Source organism: Athene cunicularia, assembly GCF_003259725.1.
Source record: "Athene cunicularia isolate RWA chromosome 1 unlocalized genomic scaffold, athCun1 chr1_part2, whole genome shotgun sequence".
NCBI lineage: Eukaryota > Metazoa > Chordata > Aves > Strigiformes > Strigidae > Athene > Athene cunicularia.
This window is the reverse complement of record NW_020799092.1, coordinates 42,907,259-42,922,291: the sequence shown is the minus strand read 5'-3', so window position 1 is coordinate 42,922,291 and position 15,033 is coordinate 42,907,259. Positions and strand designations below refer to the sequence as shown.

Here is a 15,033-nt window from a genome sequence, read left to right as displayed (position 1 = left end):
GGTCGGGTTGGGCCGGCCGGGTCCGGGGGGCTGCGGCCCCGGGGAACCGTCCCCCTTCCTTTTAACTTTAATGTCGGGTGAAGAGTTTTTCAGCAGTTGCAGGGGCCGGTGAAGACAACTCCGCAGTCTAATCGGTCCCCGTTCACAACGCCGCCTTAAAAGCGTCTTTGAATAATAGTAAAAGTTTTAATTAGAAATACAAGCCTCGCTGCAGAAATGAACCGTATTGCTATTGGAATAATATAAAACCACTGGGGTCCGGTTCAGGTGGTTTTAAGTGCTGGAATTTTGAAAAGTTTTAATTAGTCCTGCGGACTGTATGCATCAGTAGAATCTGACTTTCCAAGGCACTTGTAAACCTCACAGCGCTATATATAAAACATTTTCGGCAATAACGCGAATTGCATGCTCTTACACTGCATTGGTGCCTATGGCACTTCAGTTGCTGAGCAGCTGGTTTTGAGGTTTCCCAGCTTCTGTCGAGTAGCAGGGGCACAACAACGTGCGGGAGGGAGCATCGTGCAGGGGATGTGCAATTTCCCTGTTGAAAACCCTGTCAGGAGGTGGAAACAGTTCTCTGTAAGATGATGGTGTGGGTGCAACAGGTGCTTGGGTGACTTCAAGCATGGGATAAACTTCTGTATGTTCAAGCTAAACGTATTTAGATAGGTGGCTTTAATAAGAGTAAAGAATGTTAAAAGGTCCTAATAATGTAATCTACTCTGATTATTTGAAATATTTAGGGTTATGAAGACTTTGCCTCCTAAAAAATTTTGCAACACACGAAGTTTCAGATCACTTGTAGAACTGACGAAATGCACCAGTTTGTACCAGCTGTGAACCAGCCTATTTGTCTTTATAGTAAAATGTGAAATATCTCTCTTTGTACATGATTTGCTTCTGTTGGAACTACTGGATTAAATGGGATAAATTTGGTTTACTGTCTTTATATTTGAGTTACTTTCTTCACTGAGTTCTGCTGTAGATGACAAATTCCTGAGTACTTGTGCTTGCTCCAGATAATTAATTTTCGTTAGGAGCTAGTTGACCTTCAAGTCATTACTTAATTATGAAGTGTACAGTGTACTAATGAGCATGCCAGATAAGATTTGAGTTCTTGAAATATTACAGCCTCTTACTGGGCTCATAACAAAGAGGTTTTCTAGTTTTCATGTGTTTCGGAGGGTCTTTCTGTCATCACTTCTGGTAATACTTGCTTGAGAGTATTAGGAAACCTGTGACAGTCTTAGAAGGAACCAAGTGCTCTTTTTTCCTAAAGAAATAGATGGTATTGAGATTCTCAGACACTCAGTTGACTACATGATCCTTTGTACATAGCTTCCAGAAAGCAGCACACAGTGAAAAGTCATGGATGCTATAAAAATAGCACCTTTGTCACTTAACATGGAGGTTGTGTGCTTGATGTATGTGAAAAGAATTCAGCCAAATCCCAAATATTGAAGTTAAAACAAAAGTGACCTTCCCCTAAACTATCCCTGAGCAAACCTCCTACAGAGCAGAATCATACACACTCAATTACTCAAAAATAAACATGTTTGAAACCTGTCATATATCATTCTACAAACATAATTGCTTTTCCAAATTGTTTCTGTGTAGTCTAATAAATGATGAGAAAAGACCGCAGAGACTTTTTATCATGTGCAGTAACTAGTTTAAGTGTGGCTGGTTTAACCTGTACCGCTTAAAGAGTGGCTGTTGGTAAAATTTGCATTTTGACTAGCCCTCTTTTTAATTCAGTGCCTTCTTGTACCTTAAAAAAAAAATAAAATCAGAAGATCCAGGGGGAGCTGGCTGGAGAGCTGTGGGCTGTCTGTTCGTAGAGGGAGGTATTTCAGAGTGGACTAGGTTCAGGTAAAAAAAACCCAACAGTTTGACATGAACCATGTGGATGCATTAAGATGGATGTGATGCAAACACTTTGTCGCTGTTAGTGATATCCATTTTTAAGAAAACTGATTTATATAATCTGTTTTGAAAAAGAATCAGGCTGAAGCTTACTGATTTTCTGCTGGATCATGAAGCACTTGATAAAATCTTGTAAAATCAGATGCTTTGCTGAAGTCCATCATCACAGGTCCACAGACATTATGCAGGTGGGATAACCTACCAGTAAGGAAAAAATAAGAACAGAGCTTTAATTTGGCTTTCATGAAGTGTTATGAGACCTGTTTAAAAATTCATTTTTGGGTTATTTTCCTTAAGCTGCTTTACAGTTTACTAAAGGACAGTTTAATCCATGTGGAATAGTTGTATATGATTCTTAATATCTACACATTTTTTCAGTGACTGTATAATGGATGATAAAAGAGCAGTTAACATCTCACTGGAGATAAAATTCCTTCAGCAGTCACAACCTGGGTGTTGGAAAACACAGACTGTTCTTGAAAATCATGGTCAGTCTTATAAATAAAAGTTGTCTATAAAGGCTGTACTGTTGGAATCTCAACAAGATTTAAGGTGATAAAATTACATTTTTTGGAAAATGCCAACTGAAATTTTGCTTAAAGCAACCTTTGATCCCAAGATTTTGAGAATAATATAGGAGTGGCCAAGGTTAGTGTAATTTTTGGTATTTTTTTTGTGTTCCTCAGTCAGCTCATCTTCTATAGGAGGTACAGTTTTTCACAATGAGAACAATCAGCCATTGGAATAATCTCCCCAGGAAAGTGGTGGATTTCCCCAACATTGGATGCTTTTAAGTTTTGGTTGGACAGGGTGCTGGGCCATCTTGTCTAGACTGTGCTTTTGCCAGGAAAGGTTGGGCCAGGTGATCCTTGGGGTCCCTTCCAACCTGGTATTCTGTGATTCTGTAATACAGTCTATACTTGTATTTCTGTCCTTGTTTGTATAATCAACAGAGCTTTTGTTTTTCAGGAAAAATGACATTACATGACAATATTAGTTGAACTACAACTGAGAACATAAAGTTTGTGTTTTATTGGTTAATACAAAATTACAGACCATTGTAAATCATCGTAGATTGACTGGTACAGGTTAGAATAGCATCACTGCAGGCTTTGCAGTAATTTAGACTGTCTCAATTTCCTTCATATTTATTACTAATGATGGCACTACCCTAATAGTATTATCATATTTGTATCCCAAACATTCATATGCTTTTCCTTAGGCTTTTTTTTAATGGACTGGCCTCGCACAGTCATCTCAACAACTGCCTTTGACCTGTGATTCTGGTTCCAAGTAAATGCATTACCTTTAAAATTAAGGCTGGATGAGTTCCATTCAGCTATTTTCTAACAAAAATTCCTCTTTGCCTAAAAAGACTTAATTTGGGGAAATGCGCATTTATGTCTGAGATGATGCTTTTCTTTATCCATTTGTAGCTAAACAGATCGAGTTCTGGGAAAAATGAGGAAAAGAAAGGGAAGAAGGGAAATGGGAAAGGTGAATCTGTTTCTGAAGGTGGAAAGACAGCTGTGGTATTTTCCTTGAAGAATGAAGTTGGTGGATTGGTGAAAGCTCTCCGACTCTTCCAGGTAAAGCTTACAAATCCTTATGCTGACTGGACTGAGGAAGGCTATTGAGGTCAGGTTGTTTGTTGGTATAAATCTAATGGACTGTGGCAGAAGGAATAGAGTGCAGTTATACCTTGCATAATTGAATAAAAGTAACTTAACGTTTTATGGACAAAGCATTTTGAGCTCATGAAGGGTTTTCTGGAATAAAGTTTAACAGTGATGCAGGTGTTCATACCATTAGCTTTAGATTTCCGACATGTCATTCTCAACACCGTAAAGCAGATTTGAAGTTGTCTGTGCAGGCCACAGTAAAAGGGGACGCTTTCAGAGAGCAGTTCAGAATCTAAATTACATACAGTTGGGTGGTGGTGGCAGCCTTGCTGCAGGACAATGTTTGGTCATGAAGTTACGTGCACCTTTAAGTGCTTGTAGGGTCAGGGCTTTAAGTGTCTAACTAGAATGTAAATTGTGAAGTATTGCTTCCCATGTAGATCCCCATGCAATCAGTGGGGTTTGGTCAGACTGCTGGTATTGCATGTAGTCTGTGTGCCTTATTAATAATTTGAAGAGGGCTTGGAGACATGTCTGAGGATAGCTAAAGCAAAGCAATACAGTAAAAGTCTTAGGTTGTTCAGTCTGTGCAGTGCAGTGAAGAGAAAGTTAGGAGGTGACTGGGAGCCTACCTCAAAGACCAAAACCTCAGAGGGGTGTAAGTGTGGGAGCACTGGGTAGTACCCATCCTAACTCACAGCAGCTGGCTCTGGGAGCAGATTCCCAAGGCTGATGTAGATACTTAGATTCCCCAGCCAAGGAAAAGGGGTGAGTTAGACCCACAGGAGGGAGGCTGCCAGGGAGCAGGTATTTGATAGAAGGGGGAAGCTTAAGTGAGCTAATAGGAGTTGCAAAAGGTGTCATGTTTTCAATGCAGCTTCTATCCAAGAGTTAAGTGTCTAACTGCATCTCTGGCTTAAATGCTTTAATGGGTTCATGCATGAAATCTTGGATTTACGCATCAACTCCCCCTTCTTGGGAATGGGCACGTAACTCACTCTGGTCTCCTAAAACATGGCTGGAAGATTTTGCAGATATATCACCACCATTCACCTAATTAACAATTTGAATACTGTGAGGGGGTGTGCAGTGTTTTGTTTTCTACTTCACCTAGGGTAGATCAGAGTGAATTTGTTACGTGAATGGGTTAGCCAAGGACAAACACCAAATACATACCTTACAGAGCATGCCGGTGGAAGAATTATGTATGTATATCGAGAGGTTGTAAAAGCAGAGAGTGCTGTTTGGCTGTACCAGAGGGGACCTTCATCTGAAATGGACATTTATCTAAAATACAGCAGGCAAATGGAAGTACAAGCACAGATTTCTCCCGATTTGGAAGTCAAAAAATGTTTTATTGGCTTCACTAAGTAACCGAAAGAATAATTGTGAAAAGTTACAGTAACAGAAAAAAATCTGAGTCAACACAAGTATTGGTTGAAAGTAGTCATCCAGTCCAACCTCTTGTTTTGAAGCACGTCTATCACAGCACTAGGTCACGTCAGCCTTAACGCGTTACGATTATCTGTTGTATGACACCCTGAGCAGACCAGTAGTTGTGGTGGGAGAGGTACTCGGCAGGAAAGTTTTCATGCCAGAAGTATTTGCACACTCATGTTTGTTTGCATCATTCAGTTTTGATGGGGACATTGTAATAGAAAATAATACTATTAACTCTTTGTGTTATTGATAATTACTGCAAGAAAGATAGATGAGGACTGATACACAGTTATCGTCAGAAAAATACTTTCTTCCTCACTTATTAATAAGAGATATTGAAGTAGTACATGTTTAATAGCATCTATGTAAAGAAGCACACTCAAATCTAGTTAAATTAATACTATTATTATGCACATTGCCTAATAAAATTGTATTAGAGTTTAATATTTATAGCAAAGGTAGATATAAAACCGTTAGATTTATATTTATTTTTAAAAATTATATTGGTGTATTGTCCTCTGTAAGAGATTACCTGGTAGATAAAATTTAATCATTAGTTGACCTTCGTTAAATACAAGTTTCATTTTTACTTTCAGTATACAGACATTTTTTGTCTTCGATATTTATTAAGCATCACTAACTAGTTGTGTAAATACAAAGTAGGTACTTTCAAGAAAATGCCTTTTAATAACTGGGAAAAACTATCCTGAGGAATATGCCATCTATATTGCTCTTCTAGCTGGTATGTCTGTATTTCAGCTGTTATTTCATCTTTCCACAGGAGAAACATGTGAGTATGGTTCATATTGAATCACGAAAATCGAAGAGAAGGAACTCAGAGGTGGAAATTTTTGTGGACTGTGACTGCAGCAAGAAAGAATTTAATGAACTAATCCAGTTGCTCAAGTTTCAAACTAATATTGTATCTCTCAATCCACCAGAAAACATCTGGACTGATGAAGAAGGCAAGACTGCTTTTATATCACTTGGTTTAGACACTGACAAATGTGTTGCATAGGTATCTCCATAGTCTTACTCTCTAGTACATTCAACTCACATTCTGTCTTCCACAGATCTTGACTGTGTCCCTTGGTTCCCCAGGAAGATATCTGAATTAGACAAATGCTCACAGAGAGTTTTGATGTATGGATCTGAGCTGGATGCGGATCACCCTGTAAGTGTAAGATAAAGTTGTCTTGTAGATGATTTGGTCAGATTATTTGCCAGTCAAATAAAAAGCCTGTTGGCTCCTGATTCTGAGTACCTTTTTCAGCATATGGTTTTCAGAAGATGAGGATTTAGTTCTCTTCAGTAGTTTCTGTAAATTAATTTCCTTTTCTGTAATAGGACACTTAAAAAGGAAGTCCTCCAGAAAATTTACTTGCTCTTTAACAATTATGTCCCCTTTTGTTCTGCTTTCATTTATTCATTGTTTTAATTAACTATTTGATAGAAAGGTTTCAAACTCTGAAGAGTTTTGATCAATGTGACCTTCAGATTTGTCACAAGTAGCTCTTAGGTAAGAATTGATATTAACCTAGGTGTCAGAGAAGAAAGAATTCTGAAAGAAGACATCCTTGGGCACTCGGAAGGTAATTAGAAAATAAAACAGAACAACATGTTCCTATTTCTGCATGAATGCAGCAGATGTGAGGGTGTCTCACTGTTTCCTCACTTTGGTGACAGGAGAGAAGCCTGCATTTCAGACAAATGCTCAATGCAAAAGGCAGAAAAATAGATTTATTGTTGTTTTATTTCTTTTGGCTGATGTCCATAAATGCTTAACCTCTGAGTGTTTAGATGGCAGATGATTGCAAGCATTTGTGTCACAACATTTTGACTTGTTATAAATCCAAGTTTTTACCTTTGGATCACTTAGCTGAAAGACCCTCTTGGTAGCTAGTGGTATTAATTCCTAAAATAGGCTGTATTAAACTGATACTGTAGGAAACTTCCAGCTGAAAGTAGGTAATGAACTAAGATATCTGAACATACGACTGTCTTGCAATAGAACTCTAGCCGTAGGTGATAGTCTCCTTTGTTTTTTGTCGCACACATTTTTGTTGGTATTGTCCAGTGTGGTGAAAAATGGCCCTGAAGAGTTTGTAAGTGACTGCAGAAAGATCAGTTTTGTCTAAGGGACTTTCTAGTGAAGCCTCTGTATACTGTGGTACTACGGTGCCTATGTAGACTCCTCCCTGGTGACTGCCTTGGCTGAGGAAAGGCAGGTACTCCTGGTGGTCCTGGGTTTGGGGCTCTACGCCAGTGCAGAAATGGCACTCAGACTGCTGCCTTCTCTGCTCCACAGCTCCTCCAGCGGCCATGCCACAGTGGGAGCTCAGACACAGACCCTCATGCCTGTGCACACAAGCAAATGGACATCATCACGATGTCCCCTGGCAGCCCCACTTCCCTGTCTCTGGTGTCACCTGCCCGTGTATCAGCCACAATGCCAGTCATCAGCTTGTTTGGTTTCCAGCCACCTCTACCATGTGTGAGCCCTTAACACACTGTGGGCTCACAGTTGGGGAGTGTGTTCCTGTATCCTGGTTTCTGCCATGTTTTCTTGATGACAAACTAGGATTTACCTCACATTTTCTCAGAATGGAAAAGTCTGTTGATTACCTTCAACCATTAACAGTAATTTGGTTCAAACAGAGGCTGTAGTGGCAGCTCATTTTAGCCTTGACTTGATGACTCTGATGGGCCATTTGATACTGTTTTATGTTCTGAGCTGGTGCCTTCATTAAATACTTGAGTGCTTTGCTAAAAATGTGCTTTCAGTTTTACAGACAATGAAAAAAGACATTTGCATTATATGAATATATATTTTACACTTGGGAGAACTCTTATAAACATAATTTACACACCATTTGTTAGCCTATGCAGCATGCTAGGTATTAGAGATGGGGGAAAAACCTGTAAAATCTGTGACTGGCCTTTCAAAGGCCACTTCTGGTGCCTGCCCTGCTCCTTAGTGGTGGCATATAGGTGCCAGAGGACCAAAGAGAATTACCGTATTACAGAACCAGTATAGCACCACTTCAGCAGCATAGTCCTAACCCATTCTATATTTGCTAATGTTTTCAGTCTCAGTTTCACTACACGTGACAGGCTTTTAAATCCCTGTGCTGTCTTCCGTCACTTTTCAGCTCTTGAATGGCCTGTGGCTGAGTAATTCAGTGCTTATGTCAAAAGGTGTTAAGCAGACAAGGAGGCTCCCCCAGATCACAGTAACTTTTTGCCAGTCAGAAAGTTTTTTCAGTGTAGGAGTAGAGGCTTGAAGTTTTTCTGCAGTCCTCTGACATCCTCCCTTACTCTGCCCCAGCAGCGCAGCTTTGGTTATGGGGCAGTAAAATGCCTTCTGATTTTTCTGGAAGCTCATACAAATCCTTCAAATCAAACGATGTTATCTTTTCATTCCCTTAAGGGATTTGCATTTGTGTATGTGAGCATTAAGGAAAAAAATGCATTTTACCCTTAGCTCTGACTAGGGGAAACTTAAATGCACTTTCTGGGCTACTAACTGAGGAACTTAGATAACTCTTTACCCTTTCTCATTTTCAAGAGGTTGGCAGTTCTTCCTTGAAAATAGATAACTCTTTTTGTAGTCCAAAACATGAAGTGTCTACTTCTTCTACAGGTGTAGAAGAGATCTTGGTTTAGTTTTGAATAGCTCAAAGGGCTGTAACTGGCTGGTGTGTATGTGTTGTACAGCTCTTTTGTGTTTAATGTGGAAAAGGTGTGAGCCAACTGTAGCGCATGAGGTAGACTCCTTCCTCTGTAACTCAGACTGGAGCAGCAATATGCATATTTGCTGCTAGAAGCTGATGGTTCAGTCCCTAATGTGTTGGTTAAGGTGACAGCTGCTGAAGTAGCATCTTCAAACTGAATTGTGTATGAATTCTGAGCACTTGATTCTTCTAGTGAAAAAAGATGTATTAAAGATAGGTAAATTATTCTGCTTTGTACCTGCGTGCAGATTTCCATTCAGATTAAGGAAAACTTGAGTGAGACGAAATGACAAGGAAAGTGTTTCCCTTATTCAACATCTTGGATGAATGAATGTACCTATGCACAATCCCGTCTAGAAAAAAACTCCTGTGGGACTTTGGTGGGCAAAAAAGTGAAGAGATCCTTATCTTCTCTTGCAGTCCAGTAGATAATGTTAATCAAAATGCAATATAAGTAGGTACTAAATAAATGCTTTAATGATTTATTTTATAATTCTTACAGCTAATTTTCTGTCCTTACTGTAAATTACTCTTCTCTTCCTTGCTTAAGGGATTTAAAGACAATGTCTATCGGCAGAGAAGAAAGTATTTTGTGGATGTTGCCATGAGCTACAAATAGTAAGTACTGGCATAATTCTTCCCCGTGCTGCTGACTAGTTAGAATTCATGCTCTACTTAATTCTGTAGGATGAAGTTTAACAGTAGACAAAGTAGTCCTTTAAACTTTGACTAGTTTAGTGTAGGCTATAAATGACAAACCTGATGCTTGAAATCCCGTTACATTTTCAGTACAGATACAGGCAAGTAAAGCATTTGAAAGGTAAGTGCTATCTCCATTTTGTTCATATCTGCTTAAACTTAAGAAACTGTTTTACAAATGCTTGCATTTCTTAATGACAAAGTGATGCACTGCTGAACCTCAGATATCTAGCATCCCCACATAACTGGACAAGCTCACTAAAAAGCAAAATTACTATTTTCTTTTCATGTGCTTACTATACTGGATGCTGCAAAATGCCATTTACCAATTTTACCAACGCAGCTCTGAATCTCTCAGAATTCAGTTAGTTGATTTCTCTTTAGTTAGTGGAGCTGGTGACTGTGCACAAATACACTGCATGTGTTTTCTAATTCTGATATTTTTTTACCCACATCAAGTCAGTATTTTCAATTTGCTACCACCTCTAGAAGTTAGGAAACTTTCTGTGCTACCTACAAATACCTGCTGTGTTCCAATCGTCTTGTCACAGAAGCATTGAAATTATTCTGATCATACTCTAGGTTTTATTTGCAACAGGCCTAAGCCCTCATTCTCAAGGGAAAGAACATACCAATTTAATGTTCATTTCCATTTTACCACACTTTAGGTTTTTAATTTTTCTCCTTTGAGATTTCTACCTATGCTGTTTAAAGAATATAAAACACAACATTTTTTTTCTCCCGTTGTAGAAGGCACATTCCGTAAGGAAGCAATTAAAAAATGGGGTTTTGAAGGGTTTCAGGTTTGGTGTGTGTGGGTTTTTTTTTTTTTAATATAAGGCTAGTATACAGGCTGCAGAAGTTTGGGGTGACAGGACGATTAGCTCTGCCTTGTGACCATATAATCCTGATTATATTTCTCCTTTAATTTTGTCTCATTCCTGTCGTTAAGCTATTACCAATCTAATAAATGTGTAAGTGCTTGTGTTAGTTCCCTTTTTTTCTGCCCATGGTGGCATTTAGCTGGGTGCTCATGATGTTCATCCAGCACACTGAGCTGATACCTGCTGGGTGTAGGGTGCTCATTGGCAGAGAACCTTCCTAAACTGACCAGGTAAGTCCTAAATTTAGCCAGCTTTCAGATGTAAATTGAGACAGTTTTTTTGTTTGTTTGTTTACAGCTGATTGATTTATTATCTCTTTTTTCAGTCAATGGTTGTGGTAGGGTTAGTGCTTCTTGCCTAGCATTTGTTGCAGTGTGAAATGTCAAGCAGGTACCTGTGGATGAAGGCAGACTCTTTGTGCTCCTAAAGTGCTTTCAGTAAGTTGGATCGTTCTCCATTTACCCATGACAGCAGTAGTGCCATGCATTTGACATCTGCTAAGTTGCTGGAAATATCTTCTCCTGTTTTCCCTCTTAGCTGCCTAAGTGCTGGAAAGATCATGCAGCTGGCTCACTAAGCACTGGTTGGTCTGCTACAAAGGGTTTTTTTTTTTCACCTTGAAAACAGTGAGAAACATCTTTTCACAAAAATCACGTAGGGTAATCCTGCATATTCCCAGAAAAACAGGTAAAGGAAAGGAAAAAAATTTTTGTTCTTTAGATTTTGAAGGGTCAAGAACCATTTTTTCAGGCACATTACAAAAATCAAACGACCCAAACCAGAGGATATTTGCAAGCCAGATCTTGTATTTTGGTAAAATTCTCAGTAGTACTTCTTCATCCTACTAATCTTGTCAAACCTTTAAAAGATTTCAAACTCTTGTTACTATTATGAGCAGAGGGAAAACAAGATACTTCAGATATTTTTAGCCAGGGACCACGAAATGACTGGGAGACCAGTGTTTAGGGCAGTTGCTTAAGATGTGGCAAAGTCTCATTCATACTCCTCATGTCTCTTGCAGTGGTTATGTTAACCCCAGGGATGTGCCATATCCACTGGGCTGTGCAGTCATTGTGTTTCCGGGTGTGCCTGTAGGGACAGCCCAGGGAGACATTCACTCTTAGCGTCCTGCAGCTCAGCCTAAGCCATGCTAAGGAAAGGCTCATCAGCTCAGGGAGGACTCCATGCTGCTACAGCTAAGCTGTTGTTGCTACCCATGCTGGGAAGCTCAGAATTAATACAGGTGTTTTGACACTACACTGCAGTTTGATCACACTCTCTTCTGTGGTCTAATGGCTGTTTACTTATTTATACAAAACGAACAGCTCTGTTGTAAGGACTGCTTCCCTCAGGGATAAATTCAGAGTATTGCCTTGAACCTCTCAGCATCTTCCGGATAAGTGACCTTCCTAATCACCTTACGTTTTCTGGTGCAAAAAAACCCCAACGCAACCCACACTTGTTTTCTTATAAAAAATAACTAAGAGATTTGGTTGCAAACAATTGTCTGCAAGAGACTGGCTCTGTGAAAAAATTGTTGAGTTGAGAATCCCAGATCAGCATTTCCTTTATGAATGGATGTTAAAGGAAAAGACGTGTTAATAGAGCACAGCAGTGAAGATCAGCTGTATGAAATAAATGGACCAAAAAAAAAAATAAATTCCCCCCTCCTTCACTTAGCTTCTATCCTAAAGATAGTGAAAATATGTTAATCTTGGTAATTAGTCCTTTGAGACTGATTAGGGTTTGAAAAAGTGTTAAGAAAATTTAATCTATAGGAAAAATACAATGTTTAAGAGGGAATTCATAATATGAGCTGATAGCTCATGACCATTGCAAAATGGAAAGACCCTGTTTTAATAAGGGGAAATAAAAATTCAGGATAGGTTAGCTTGTAGAGTCATCTTACTCAGCCACAAGAAAACTATCTATGCAGGCTGGCCATTTCCATGATTTATTGAAATGTTTGAGTGCAAGGTCGGTCTTACTTGTTGAAATGAGAGGGTGGGAAAAATGAAATTTGCAGGCCTGAGTGAGAAAGGCGTAGGTCTTCCCTCAAGTCTGGCTGCCTTGATCCTCTTGATAAAGAAAGCAGTATCATGATCAGCTGGAAATAAGATCAGCTTTCCCAGACATAAATCCTATTAAGGAATTAATGTTCAGTGAACCTTAATTCAGTACTAATGAATTAATTGAAACAATAAGTTACAAACCTTTTAGTGCGCAGTGACCAAGCGTCAGATCCTTGATTGTGTTTATACCTCTCTAGTGACAGGCTAAATTGAAACCTGAGTTTTTACACTGGTGCACACATTTCTTCCTCTTTGCTGGGCCAGTGCTGGCCTGTGCTGGCAGTATCCATAATAGCGGTCAGATCTAAGGAAAAGGGACGAGGCTACTGCACGGTGTTCTGGCAACCCCACGTGAATGGAGTGGCAGCCTGCTTGTATCTGTCATGTACGATACAATTTAGAATAGCTGTGTTGTGATTTCCATGAGCTGGTAGCCAGCTTAAGGCTGGTAAAATGTAAAGGTGAAGATGGATACTTGACCTGAAGGACTGACTCCCACTGCAGAATGGACACAGACCCAGTTGATGAGAAATGCCTCATTAAATCTGTTGCAATTCTTGTCGTGTCTGCAAAAGAGTGTCTGAAGGGGGACTAGTGGATGTGTTGGATGTTCAGTGAGTTCTTATCAAGTATGAGTACCTCATACAAAGTAGCCTTTGACTGACAGGTAACTGCTGTGGATCAAAATCCTTTGATATAGCGAAAGGCAAGGGGATTAAATGGTAAGTTTTCAATAAAGATGAGGGGACAGCCACAGTGAATGTAGGGCAGATGTTCCTCTCTTGTGCCTGTAGGGACTGCATAGCAGCAATCACATGTGACAGGAGGGCTCATTCCTTGTTACCTCGCCCGGTGGAGACAGGATTATGAACTGGGCAGCCACCGAGATGGAGAGTCAACCCCCAGCAAAAGCCCAGCACTGCGTTTCTCCTGCTTCAGTGGGATTCCCCGTGCCAAATATGCCCATTCAACTGCTGTCTACAATACTAGGGAACCTGCGGTCCAGGGCTGGGAGTGCCTATGTTGCCAGCCCTGTGGCAGGGGAGTGGGAGATAGAGACCGAAGGGGTGGAGGAGGATCCTGTGAATCCCTTTGCCAATCTGTACTTTGTTGCAGCGCGGAAAAAGAGGATACCAGAGGAGAAGGCAGATTGCACAGATTACATACTCTAGATTGTGAACATTAAATCCAGAGAAAGATTATAAAATTTGTAGGGGGAATGTGAGATGATGGCCTGTAACCATGGCAGGGGAAATTCTTTACAGCTAAACACAAGGTAATGTAAATTGGAAGGAGCCCTCCACACACTTCACACTGTCAGTCAGTTTTGAATTAGCTGTAACCACTCAAGGCAAATCTTGGATGTCAGAGACAGATTAGCAGGTATCCTGGAAGGCTCCTGCTTTACAGTTTCTGTACATCTGTGTGAGGGGGAGGAGGCAGGAGAATGGTGCAGAAGAAGAAGAAAGGTTTATTTTTTATTTTTAGAGGCTTAGTTTCATCTAGGCTCGGCTGTTGGTTCTGAGGTGAGCTTCCTCATGATGTAGTCCTGCATGAATTTAGGATTCCAAACATATCTGCACATGTAAGCAAAAGTCTAAACAATAAATACACATATTTTAATTGGATCCACACATTTCTAGATGTCTGTGTAATTGTCTAATCTTCACTTTGTAAAATGCTAGGTGATGATGCTATGTGAACATTCTGTATTTTAAAGAATGCATAGAGCATGCAGTCTGCTGGTGGACTTACTGAATCTGCAAGTTATACTGAATCAGTATCTTCAGCAACGGCATCAGTGGCAGTAAATGGAGAAATACTACTCTGGTATAGGAACATGGCATATAAGAGACCCATCTTTCTCCTATAAAATGTACAAAGACTAAGAAATAATCTCATTGTTTAATGAGAAATTCAGGTCTAAACAAATTAATATGTACAATGTGACATCAAGATGTAATTCTAAGAAAAAGCATCTAGCTGTCATTTAAAAATAGTTTTAGTAGTCTCTGTTTGCCTTTAAATAGTACTTTTCACAGAAATTTTGCCATCCATAGTCTGTCTAGAATCTGATTGCATTCAAATGTGTTTTGTATTATTTTATTTTTTACAGTGGTCAACCAATTCCCAGAGTGGAGTACACAGCTGAAGAGATTAAAACATGGGGGGTAGTATTTAGGGAACTCAGTAAACTCTATCCCACCCATGCTTGTCGTGAATATTTAAAAAACTTTCCTCTGCTGACCAAGTACTGTGGATACAGAGAGGATAATGTGCCTCAGTTGGAAGATGTTTCTATTTTTCTTAAAGGTAAGATTCATATTTAGTTTGTCAATAGTTAGGGTTTCATGAAAACACTCTTATTTGTTAGTATGAAATACAAAGCACATTGATTCCTGACATTGTCAGTGGACTTTGGTTTAGCCTGAAGTATCATTCTGTTTTTGACATTCTCCATGGCAGAGAGTTTGTTGAGTCAGGAGGGGTTTATGTATGTATTTGCAAGTATGAAGTTGAGAGGCGTTAAACAACTGAATATGTATCACATGATGTTATCTTGCACAGGAAGAAAAGTCCTTCAGTACTATGAAAAGAAAGAGCAGAGTTACCTCTACTCTTCTCATGTCCACAGAGTGGGAGTTCTTATAACCAC

General features: G+C 39.6%; 1 protein-coding gene across 1 annotated transcript in view; it reads left to right on the top strand.

The window, feature by feature from the left end:
* The first annotated feature begins 2,108 nt into the window (after positions 1 to 2,108).
* Positions 2,109 to 15,033, top strand: part of TPH2 (tryptophan hydroxylase 2) — a 47,808-nt gene continuing 34,883 nt past the window's right edge. Inside the window, exons 1-6 of the mRNA XM_026865019.1 lie at positions 2,109 to 2,114; positions 3,363 to 3,515; positions 5,770 to 5,953; positions 6,062 to 6,162; positions 9,273 to 9,340; positions 14,494 to 14,690. Of these exons, the coding sequence (XP_026720820.1) occupies positions 2,109 to 2,114; positions 3,363 to 3,515; positions 5,770 to 5,953; positions 6,062 to 6,162; positions 9,273 to 9,340; positions 14,494 to 14,690 (709 nt within the window). The remainder of the gene's footprint in view (positions 2,115 to 3,362; positions 3,516 to 5,769; positions 5,954 to 6,061; positions 6,163 to 9,272; positions 9,341 to 14,493; positions 14,691 to 15,033) is intronic.